The sequence below is a fragment of the Pan troglodytes genome, chromosome 7, assembly GCF_028858775.2.
Source record: "Pan troglodytes isolate AG18354 chromosome 7, NHGRI_mPanTro3-v2.0_pri, whole genome shotgun sequence".
Classification (NCBI taxonomy): Eukaryota; Metazoa; Chordata; class Mammalia; order Primates; family Hominidae; genus Pan; species Pan troglodytes.
Window position 1 is genome coordinate 10,210,412 of NC_072405.2, and position 12,592 is coordinate 10,223,003.

Consider the following 12,592-nt stretch of genomic DNA (forward strand, 5'->3'; position numbering starts at 1 on the left):
ATATCTTGAAACCAGAGGTGCCTCCTAATTTTAAGGAAGACGCTACTAGAATTTAACATTAACAAAACCCACATAGATATCTAAAAAATATAGCCAGTGAGTGTTCACTGGTTTTCTGTAATAGCTGAGTAACATTTGGTAAATTTGTGGCAGTTTAGTAAATTCAGGAAAAGATGACTATCAACCAACTTAAGATTCAGAATCATAGAAACGTAAAATTCTACTGACTCAGATCTCATCAGGAGGAGAAAGTGAGGGTATGTAAACACATTCAGGCCTTGAATATTAACATAAAGATCTGTAGAAAAGGAAACTCGTTCCATTGACAGATTAAAAAATATAATCCCAGATACTTGCCCTTGGATAGCTGAAAGGTCAATAGGAAAGTCTACAGAATGACTCACCTTCATAAACATCACATTCATTTAGTTCAAAAGTCAAAGTCAAAAGTTAGAAAACATCTTTGGATTCAATAAAATGTAATTATCATGTACCATATACTAATAATATAATTATTTAAAGAGTTTATTTTCATAAAATGACCATAGTATTTGACCTTCCATCATCTAGTTTAGTAACTACAAGTTAGCATATTTTTAGGACTGATATATAGTAACTCAGACTTTACAGCAACCACATTTGGGGAAACTTTCATTTTCCAGGCTCTATTAAGTCTTAATTATTAAAATGATATTAGCAGTGCTACCCTCAGGAACGTCAGGATGTGCTGTGGAAAGGAATTCACTATCAGGCATTTAGAGTGAAAGGAGACATTGATGAGAAATTACACCAAGTGTCTCCATACCATATTTTTATTATTTTTAATGAACATTCTGTTTAAGCCTTCTCATATGGAACACATTGTGTGCAAGACAAACAGTATTTAAAAATAATTCATGTGCATCTTAACATAAGTAGAATGCCCCAAAGCAAAATACTGTATTTCCATTTATGTCATTTTGCAGCCTGGTGTAGTCTCCATTAGACACAAAATCTAGCACTTACCTAGATATAACATTAGAGACTATGAGGTCATAAAAGAAGTAATTTTTAGGTATAGAATTAAAAATCCTACTAAAAAGAGGTATTCTGCAAGAGACGGTACCTTTTGAATATCAAGGCGATGACAAAGTCCGGGTTCACTTTTACTCTCCAGTCACATTCCTTCCCAGGAGGATATGGCTGTGGGTAGTTGGGTGACAAAATAACACCTGCTGGGCCCGTCAGATTCCCTCCACAAGCAGCTGTCACAGAACAAAAGTTACAGAGAAAAAGTTAGGACAGCGAAGAACACCTGCCAGTCAGTGTGGAAGGAGACACCACAGAATTCTTTAAGAAAAAGACATCAGCATTTTTCCCAGTCCAAGAGATTGCGTGTTGGTTATCAATTATTCAGATAAAATTGTAAGACCCAGGAACTCTGTACATTTTTCATATAACTGTTAATGAATTTTACATAATATTCCACCCCATTTTCAAAGAGAATTTTCCAACTTCTGGCACAAAAAATTTCTTTCCTATAATTTAAAATTTTCTCAACTAAATGAAAGATGACTTAATCCCCATACCTGCCAACGTGCACACATGTGCACAAACAGAAAAACAGTTGAATAAAAAAAACCCCATGGACATGATTTTATGGCCATGTTAATTATTTTGCTATTTCTCACAGTTCATAAAATCATTGCCTATTTCTTCTTGAGTGCATGCTTCATGTGATACAGGGATCATCTAGCTCCTGTTCATCGTTTTATCCCCAACGTTTAGACGGTTTCCGGATCTGAACAAGTATACAGGAAATGGTTATTGGGTACATGAAAACATGGCATTTCACATTCTCCCAGTCCCCTGGTGTATGGAAGGCTTGAATTACTTTCCCCATATTTCAAAGTGGCAAAACAAACCCCAAAAGTTTAAGTGACCTCTAAGTATACATATCAGTGAGGAGCTGAGCTGGAGCATTACTCTCTGAAAATATCATTTGATCACAACGCTTGGTATATTATTAGAAAGAACCACTTTATATGATAATAACATATTTAGTTTGTGTTTGAAGTCATCAATTTTGAATTAAATGTGTTTACATTTATATTAGCAAGGCAGTAATTATGTAGCTCAATGTGGTTAATAGGCAAGCCAATTTTTGTTCTTGAATAGGAAAGTATTTAGGATTGTTTTATTTGTGAGATAAGGTTTCTCCTAAACCTCTCATCTCACGGAAGGTGTGAAAACACTGCCGAATTTATAAGTATACACATTTTAGATACACACAAGACTATGCTGAGTTTAAAAGTTGTTTATATCAAATACTGTGATTTGTCACCAAGTTGTTTTAAAGCGTGACTACAATTAAATCATAGTATTTCACTTAAGTTATATGTCTTATTTCATTCCCATTATTGGTCACACATGCACTAAAAAATATGTAGAAAAGAAAATGTCTTAATTGCTGATTTTTCCCCTATACAAAAAAAGACTTTGTTTTGTAAATAAGATGAAGGAAGATGAAGGAACATGCTTCACAATTTTCAATAAGGAGTGCCTCTTTAAATACTTATTTAACATTTCTGAAAACTTAGCTTTTTATAGGAAGAAATACAACTAACTCCAGTAGTTCTTGTTATACTCTCACAGTCTAACTGAATGCAAACTCTGAATGCTATTGCAGAAAACATTTATAATAATAAATTCCACAGATATACGTTCAAGAGTAATATGATATAATTTTTACAGAAAAAGATTAAAACTTGATTTTCCCCAGTATGACTTTTTTTTTTAATGAATTTGAATTGTGCAGAAGCAATTGTCCCAGCAGCTCTCACAGGGCAGTGCCTCCTCAGAATCACGCCGGGGCTGCTGACAGCATCGAGCAGTGCAAGCGTGGACCGATCAGGGAGCGGGAGCTGATGCAGAGAAAGAAGGTACCTGAAGGTCTAGAAGATTCTACTCCACACAGGTTTTGTAAGATGAAAAATGACAGATTCAGGGCACTGGCTACAGGGTGCTACCAGCAGGAAGAGTTCAGGGATATGATTCAAATATTGATTTAAAAGAAACAAAGGGGAAACCCTGTCTTATTCACACAGATCCCAGGAGGCAGTTTCAAATGAGGTGATTTAAAAGCTGAAAAAGTGGAGTTAAGGAGTGCTGCCTGGCCCTGTTTGTTCTCTCTTTTGGTCTGGTATTCTTCAAGTTAGTTTGCTTAGGTTTTAATTAGCTTGCAAAATATTTTAGATAGGATTAGAATAGTAAAAAATGCAACTCAGAGATACTAGGAAATTCTCCAGAAGGAATAGACAAAGAGATAAAATCCACCTATTCTTTTCGACCCACCAACCCTTATACAAAACCTTTATCCACTATGCTAAACAGCACACATTCATACGTAGCAGCTCCTTCACCATCAGGGTTTGAAACTGCAGTCTTTAACGAGACCCATCTATGTTTCTGCATTAAAACGTTTGAATGTTCACACCTTTGGGGGTGATAAATATTTTCTAAATAGACACCTTTATGTCAGGATGGTCTGTTGTCCCTAAATGAATTTCTGCAAACCTAGGATACATTTTGGCTTTTCAGAGTGTTTTGCAATTTGGACTTGGGGAAAAGCAATTGCAGGCTATATAAGATAATGCAGACTTTTTAGGGACACTTTACTCGGAATAAGGAAGTTGAAGCCGAACGTGGTGGCTCACGCTTGTAATCCCAGCACTTTGGGAGGCCAAGGTGGGCGGATCATCTGAGGGCAGGAGTTCGAGACCAGTCTGGCTAACATAGCAAAACCTAGTCTCTACTAAAAATACAAAAAATAGCCGGGCGTGGTGGCACACACCTATAATCCCAGCTACTCAGGAGGCTGAGGCAGGAGAATCACTTGAACCTAGGAGCGGAGGCTGCAGTGAGCTGAGATCACACCACTGCACTCCAGCCTGCGTGACAGAGCAAGACTCTGTCTCAAAAAAAAAAAAAAAAGTTGTTAATGTCCTTTGGTCTACAGAATTCTCCTTCTAGACTAAGTCAAAAAGCTAAACAGAGGAGGCTTCATGGTAGAAGTCATTTCGATGTAACAATAACAACAACAAAAAAGCGAGGTATCCAAGCAACACTCAAGAAAAAGCAACAGCAATGGCAGGTGTTGACAATAAGTGTTGTCACACACAACAGGTGAGAGGTTAAGAGATTTTATAAAAGGGAAAGAAAGAGAGAGAGCCAGTAATGAGTAAATATACACTAATAATAAAAAGTAAAAAAGTAAATTAGCTGCTCAATCAGGAAAGAACAAATTCAAACAGCCAATAAGCATATGAAAAAAAAGTTCGACCTTATTATTAATTTAAAATGCCAATTAAAACAAGACATCATCACTTTGTGCCTTAAGATCTATAAAGTGTGGTGTTTTCTGTGAGTCAGAGAAAACACTAATAAATATATATGGTTGATGGCAGGTTAAATCGGTGTGACTGCTCTGAAAGAGATTTTAAAAATGGGCTGGACATGATGGCTCACACCTGCAATCCCAGGACTTTGGGAGTCTGAGGCAGGCAGATCATGAGGTCAGGAATTCGAGACCAGCCTGGCCAACATAGTGAAAACCCATCTTTACTAAAAATAAAAAAAAATTAGCCGGGCTTGGTGGTGGGCGCCTGTAATCCCAGCTACTTGGGAGGCTGACGCAGGAGAATCACTGGAACACGGAAGGTGGAGGTTGCAGTGAGTCGAAATCATGCCACTGCACTCCAGCCTTGGCAACTGAGTGACACTCTACCTCAAAAACAAAACAAAACAAACATGTTTTAAAAGTCCTAGAAATATGCGAGTTTGTAGAAATATGTCACTTATCAATAATCCTGATTTATTTTGCAACATGGGTGCTCATTGAAGCTATCTTCAGAATAGGGAAAAGGTTAAAACAACTTAATTATACAATAATAAGGGACTAGAAAAATCAATATTGGTAGATTCAAACAAATAGATACTAGAGAGTGGCATCAGTGGTGTAGTTGTGCCTTCTAAAGAGATAAGATTTAGTCATTAAAAACGAGTAGAAAATACATAGTAACACAAAATATACACACCATGTACTGGTAAGTAAAAAGTGCAATTTACGAAACAGTCAAGCAGGATGTTGTCATTTTAAAACTTTTTTCTTTTTTTTTTTTTTTTTGAGACAGAGTCTCACTCTGTTGCACAGGCTGGAGTGCAGTGGTGCCATCTTGGCTCACTGCAACTTCTAGCTCCTGGGTTCTAGTGATTCTCGTGCCTCAGACTCCCAAGTAGCTGGGATCACAGGCATGCACCACCACCCCTGGCCAATGTTTGTATTTTTAGTAGAGATAGGGTTTCACCATGTTGCCCAGGCTGGTCTCAAACTCCTGACGTCAAGTGATCTGCCCGCCTCGGCCTCCTAAAGTGCTGGGATTACAGGCGTGAGCCACCACACCCAGACTAAAACATTTTAAAATAGATTACATATACATAATTATGAAATCATTTATAAATGTCTATATTAATTGTAATTATCTCCAGGTAAAAAGATGACAACTTTTTTCTCCTCTTTGATTTAATTATAGTTTATAAAATGTCTTCAGTAAAATGTATTACCCTTTAATATGAAAAAAGGTAAGAAAATTAAAAAGTGTTTTGAATCTCTGAAACAGAATTTACATGAGTGCTAATTATAATTAACTCATGCCCTAATGGGCAAGCTTCTTACAGAGGACATAAACCCCATTCCTAAAAAACAGAAAATTACAAAGTAATAAAAATATAATGTTAATTTATTTCCAATTATATATTTTCCATGTTTCTGTTACATAACACCTACGCATGCAGGCGGGTCTGGTTGCCAAAATAATTGATTATTCATCTGCCTGCAGGTGATTTCAGCTTGTCCTTGAAGCTGACATTCAAGGTAGAGACAGGGGTATTTATTTAGCTTTTGGTGCGTATTGGACTACCTAGTTGCTGGTCAAAATAAAGTAACTAAGAGATGATCTAACAAAAGATCGATTTGTTTATAGATTCATTAGGAGATGGCCAAATTTTATAATTACATGTTCAAATTAATATAAATTAATAAATTACTTTTAAGGGATTAACTCGTAGTTATATTGCTTTTTAATGTATTCCTCCATGAGCCTAAAAACATGCAAAATGGAAGGAAAAAAAAAACCCTTTCCTAATGTAAAAATAGGCCATTGGTTTAAAATGATCGCCACATTTATAGGCAATCACTCCACTTTAAAAAAGAAACACGCCGAAATCTCTGCAGTCTCCCGATGACTCAGCATGAGTAAGATGCGTGACTGTGCTCACAGACGTTATGAAAAGTAAACGCAGCACCAGACATTAAACAAACATAGATTGCTCCCCGACAAGGCTGAGAAGGCTAATAAGGACAGCTATCCAACCTCATCTGTCTTCAGACAACTGGGATAAGTGGTTTGTCATAAGTAGGAGCGCCGTATCACAGCTCCCCAAGACCACTGAGAATTTTACCACCGCTGTGTACACGACAATAAAAACCAGTTCAAACCACAAACCCCCTCAACGTCATCCTATGCAAAATGGCCTATCCATTTCGTGATCACTGTCTCTCTTCACACATCAATTAAATTTTACATTTTTCAGACAGATTATAAAGAAGTACTAATTAAACTGTGATAGTTACTTAAAATAATAAAGTTCAGTAGAGTTTCTTTTTAAGACTAAGATGATATACTCTTAGTAGGAATTTTATCAGTAGAATATTTTATTGAATGAAGAGACAATCTACCTACAATTACTATTTTACATAAAATATATATTAGCCTACATCCATATTTGTCAGAAATTGTCTCAGGTGGCTATTCAAGCCAAAGTCTGCAAAATCATTTGTTATCCTTTTAATAAGGTCAAACTATAAAATGTCAATAAATTTCAGAAACAAACCTCCTTTTATCTTCATTTTAACACAAACAGTATAATTTCTAGTTTTCGGAATTCTATTTTAAATGTACTAATATTATAGGGGGAAAAACATCTAAAAAGAGAAAGTACTTTGAGTGAGTAGGTTTTGCTTAAGGGCATGTTTCTATATTAAAAATCAGAATAGCAATGGTAGGGTTATAAATTTTGAGGCAACTAGAATTTTAAATTACAGTCATTTGATTGATCCATGTTTATGTAACATTTGTTAAGGGTAGGGAATATACGGTAAATGTCAATTACTGTACATTAAGGGGATGACTTCCTTTATTCTACCTCATAAAATAAAGTTTAAAGGTTTACAATAAAATTTCAGGAGTCTCAGAGAGCCAGAGAACATGAAAGAAACTCTTGAGAAATATTTCTGAAGAAATAATACATTTACGGAGCCATTTTAACGACAACATGCATCCATTCCTGAATATAAAATTTCTAAGTTCTGTTGTCTGATACCTATGCACGTAGGAGGGTCTGGTTGCCAAAAGAACCGGTTATTCAGCTGCACACAGGTGATTTTGGCTTGTCCTTGGAGCTGATAGCCAGGGTCACACTGGAATGTGACGGTGTCTCCAGCCTCTCTGCTGTCTCCATAGCGGGTGCCATTCTGGGGCATACCTGGATCGTTACAGGTGGCTGCAATTGAGGCTGCAAACAAAAGAGAAGGCCAGGTCACAGGCTGGAAAACATGGTTTCCACATTCCTGTCGGTGTGGTTGTTCTTGTGGGTTGAAGCACTCTTCATTGGCATAATAAGTCATTTGTCTACACATGAACAGACGAAAATAGTTTCTTTTCCCAGGGGTACATTCAATAACATATATCTTCATTGTGCTTGCATTGCATAAATTCTAGCAAGATTCTATTGAAAATGCAACCAATGATGAAATATATCAAGGGATTTTTAAAATAAAAATTACATTATCCTTAGAATAAATACATACATACACACAGACTGATTTTCTCTTCAGCAATATTTTAATGAAACCCCATACTGCAAGTTACATAAACTAGTTAAAGTACACCAACCTCAAGGAAAACAAAATAGGAAGAATTTCCTTGAGGTCTGTGCCTTCAAAGGTGATCCAATAACCTTTGTTGAGATGCCAAGGGTGGAAGGTCTAGAGGAGATGACCAGTGAGTTTTACCCACGATCCCATAGGTGCCATTGCCACGACAAAATTATTAGTAACCCCCTTTCACTCACCCAAAAAATTCCAAGTTGGACAATATATTACATGGTCACCCTAATATTAACAAAAGCTCTGAAAATAATATCCTGCCTTTCTGCATATATATAAAGAATCTCAAATCTGTTGAGTAGAGGCCAGACTCTGCAAAGCCGGCTGGTGCATGTGCTTTCAGGTGCCACTGGAGCCTTGTCAAGTCAGTTTCTGGTAATCATGTGTAAAGTGTATTGCAAACGGCGAGCCTAAAATCACCTCCCATATGCAGCCATCGACTCTGCCTGCGCCCAATCAGAGAAGGCTCCCGCAAGCCCAGAGCTTTCACCAGAGTACCCCGCATCACTCTAAAATACAGCAGCCTCAAGAAATAGGAGTTGTTTTCTCCAGTTTCTATAACTGCTGTGTATTATGTGTCGTACTGAAAATTAGAAAGATAGGTACTCCTGAAAAATCCAAAGCTTAGATTTTTTTTCATTTTTACTTTCAGTTAGAATAACGAGCTCTTTCTTCCACTCCACTGCATAAGAGATGACAATTAAAAGCTGACTTTTTCTCTGCAAAGTGCTTCAGTGTTTTCAACACCATGTTTTATGAAAGAGCAAAAAAAAGGAGATTAGTGTATTGTTCTATATACATACCATCACACTGTCCATTTTAATATTTGAAGCCTTAAAGTAATGAGTAGGCTTTGCGTTTTGTTTTGTAAATTCTGAAGCATTTGTGTGTGTGCGTGTGTGTGCATATACATATGTCTACATATGGATAGATAAACGGAATAATAAAATCCATTTAAATAAAAAGTTAGAAGATATATAAAAAAGAATATGACCTGCTCTTTGCTATTCAGACATTTTTAACCTAATAGGGGTGGCAATGAACAAATAATTCAGGACAAGAGAAAATGTTAAACTGTGCAGATTAAAAGATCAAAGCTCTATCCAATAGTGTCATATGATACAGACATCAAGGATCCTATAGCTGGTCAGACCTGCTTCAAATCCCATCAGGACTTAATTAGTACCTAATTAGTACTTAATGATCACTTAAGCACACTTATCATCAGCTAACAAATCAGTAAAAATTAGACTAGTATCTAAGTTATTAAGTCTGCTGTGAAGATGAAGTGTGAAAATTTGCTAACTTGTCTTTCTCCTTGCTATTCTCTAAGCTAATTGAGGCAAGAAGCTGTCTTCACCACTCTCTATTTCTCTCAAATTGATTCTTATTACACTGAAATATATACATGTGTGTATCTATAACACAATGAGAACAATGAAATGAACATCTGTGCTACCAACTCTAAGAAATAGAGTATTTACCAACACATCAGCATGATCAACGCGTAGAACATACCCTTCCCCATATCACCTCCTTCCTCCACTTCAGGGGAAGTCACTTTCTGAATTTTATGTTTATCATTCCCTTGCTTTTCTTCACAGTGACTATAAATGTATGCATTCCAGTTTTAGCCACATATATCAGTTTCCTGAAATCAAACGCTTAACTGGAATTATATGTTGCAAGTTCTGCGACTCTCTCTGTCTTAAATGCTTAACTGGAATATATATTGCAAGTTCTGTGACTCTCTCTCTCTCCCTCTTGCTTGTATTATGTTTTTGGGAGTCATCTACGTTTAGGAGTGATGCTCTGGTCTACTTATTTTCATTGCTGTATAGTTTTCCATTGCAGGAATACACCATGATTTTTCCATCCTCTTCTTGATGGATCTTTGGGTCATTTTTCTTTTTGCCCTTATATAAAATGCTGCTGGTACACATTTGCTCTTTCAAATGACTTGGGCTGCTATGTTTTAGATTTTCACTTCCAAACAGCATGCAGTTAGATTGTCCTTTAAATTCAATCCCAGAATTAGTCTTTTAATTGGATAGTTTAGTCTCCTTATGTTCCCTGAAGTTTCTGCTCTATTTGGATTTCTCTCGACCATCTTAGCTTGTGTTTTCTATGTGCACCCCACATGCTCTACCTTTTTGCTTGCTTTCATACTAATTAATTTTTTCTCATGCTTTTATTTTAGTAGACTTTCTAGAAATTTTAGTATGTATTTAGTTGTAATAGTCTTACCTTCTTCTCTAATATTTATTATTCTCTCCCTAATTACATGCATTGCTAGGTATTTTAGTTATTAAAAAAATCTTAAATTAGACATTGTCATTATCCATTTGTTTTTATAAACCTTATACATTAAATATTATTGTTTTACATAGTTGACTGTTTAAATTTTCATACATATTTATCAATTTGTTTGCTTATTATGTTTTCTTTGCATTTTTTTTATTTCTGAGCTTTTATTTGGCCTAATTTTTCTACTTCATAAATACTATGGCTTGACTATTTGTCTCCTCAAAAACTTACGTTTAAATGTAATCAATATGGTCATATTGGGAGGTGAGGCCTTTAAGAGGTGATTGTATTAATCATTTGTAAATTAGTGGATTAATGGATTTATGGGCTATCACAGGAGGGGAACTGGTGACTTTATAGGAAGAGTGACCTGAGCTGGCATGCTCAGCCCCTCGCCAGGCGATGCCTGCACACGTTAGGACTCCAGAATCCCCACCAGCAAGAGGGCCAGATGTGGTCCCTCGACCTTGGACTTCTCAGCCAGCATATTTGTGAGAAGTATATTTATTTTCTTTATAAATTACCCAGTTTCAGATATTCTGTTATAAGCAGTAGAAAACAGACTAATACACTAAAATGGTTTGTTCGTTTTGTTTTGTTTGGTTGGTTTTTGCAAATTACGTTTAGTAAGGACATGTGATGGCTTGGATTAGTTTCACATTTACTTGGCCGTTCATATAGTATTTGGTTTCCTATTCATATTTTTACTCTCTTTTTTTTCATGATTACAGTCTGAATCCGATAAGAATTCCAATTTCTCATGTAAACTAAGTTGTTTGTAAGTTTTCACATTTGCACTTCTGTTCTGGGGAACTTGACTTATGGTAATTCTTTGCATTCTGCTTTGAAGGTACACCCATCCAGAGGAGAGTCACATTAGATTACAGGATCTGCCTGGAACAACAGAAAACCTCCTCTTTTCAAAAATAAATTAACAGCTTGAGGCATTTTGGATGGTAGAAATTCACCTACAGACTAGTGTGAAACTCGCCGGCAGTTGTGAGTTGCATGCATCTGTGTCTCTGTCAACATCTATGTCTGTCTATTCTCCCCACTCTGTAAGTAGAACACCCTTTGGTGTTCCAGCTATACATGAGTCCTCCTATTATATTTTCAACCTTAGAAAGACCTTAGATTTGCTTTCTATTCCCTGAGCCAAGGGACTCTGAGAGTGGAAGCTCCACATCACAGAGGATCAGCAGAGGCAATCAGGGCAGGGCTGGCTTCCGAGCTTCACAATCTCTCTCCATTTCTGCATTTCATATCATCCAGGATTCCTTATTTTGTTGCAGGTTCAAGGACACAATTTGAAAATCCAAAACCAATTTTATCCAGCACTTTTACTGTATTTTCAGCATACGAATTTTCAGAGTCCTCACTGTAATACTGCAAACGGAAGCCACTCAATCACACTTATTTCTTAAACACTGGCCATGATTTCTGAGACATCATTCTGCTCGTCATTATCAATATTATTATCATTACTTGTGTTTTGAACAGGGGAATCTCACTTGAAAACAGCACTCTCAGTGGAGATCTAGAAGAGAGTGCTTGGGTTTCGGAGTAGGTTTTTCAATGGAAAGAGAGCGGGAATGACAATAGGAGTTACCGGAAGGCCATTGCTGTACTTTCCCACTTTCCTCCCATCAGCTGCAAAGACTGGAACACAGGGAAATCCAAGTATATTACTCCAAGAGAAGCCTGGGAGAGCAGAGGAAGGCAGGATAGATGTGAAGATGCAACACTTACAGTTACAAAGTCAGGAAGGTCTCACCCATAAGCCACACATTTTTCTAACGTAGAACACTAATCGTAGAATACAATCACCAGAATCACAAGGCAATTGGCCATCATATTGGTACCAAAGGGGTACCCTTCCTGAACCAGCATTTTACATGAATTCTTGAATTTACTCTTTGAGTGATATTCCTATAGAATCTATGATCAACTGTTGTTGAGATTTCTCTGGGTTTCAGAAAATAATCAAAAGCAAATCCTACTGTACATGCACAATCTTGTTCATCTGAATGAATTTCCCATCTTCAAATGAAAATTCTTCCTTTCCTCAAGCAAGTGGTCACATGTATAATTAAGCACTCATTTGCAAGTGATAATTTCTGTCACAGTTTATGTAGGTTAAAACATTAACAATAAGTGTATAATATTAAAATAATTGTCATACAGTGATAGTCACTGTAAATATCACAACATTTATACAATGAAATGAATGTTATATAACAGTACAAGAATTTAAAAACAAAAGTTTAGGAGGTGAGCCAAGGACATGAGGGATAACAGTTT

At 36.5% G+C, this 12,592-nt stretch overlaps 1 protein-coding gene across 3 annotated transcripts in view; it reads right to left on the reverse strand.

The window, feature by feature from the left end:
- Nucleotides 1–12,592, reverse strand: part of CSMD1 (CUB and Sushi multiple domains 1) — a 2,064,385-nt gene that overhangs the window by 286,825 nt on the left and 1,764,968 nt on the right. For all 3 annotated transcript variants that reach the window (XM_054657204.2, XM_016960221.4, XM_054657205.2), the window contains 2 exons: nucleotides 7,420–7,611; nucleotides 1,106–1,244 (listed from right to left, as the gene is read on the reverse strand). In XM_054657204.2, coding sequence (XP_054513179.1) covers nucleotides 1,106–1,244; nucleotides 7,420–7,611 — 331 coding nt within the window. The remainder of the gene's footprint in view (nucleotides 1–1,105; nucleotides 1,245–7,419; nucleotides 7,612–12,592) is intronic.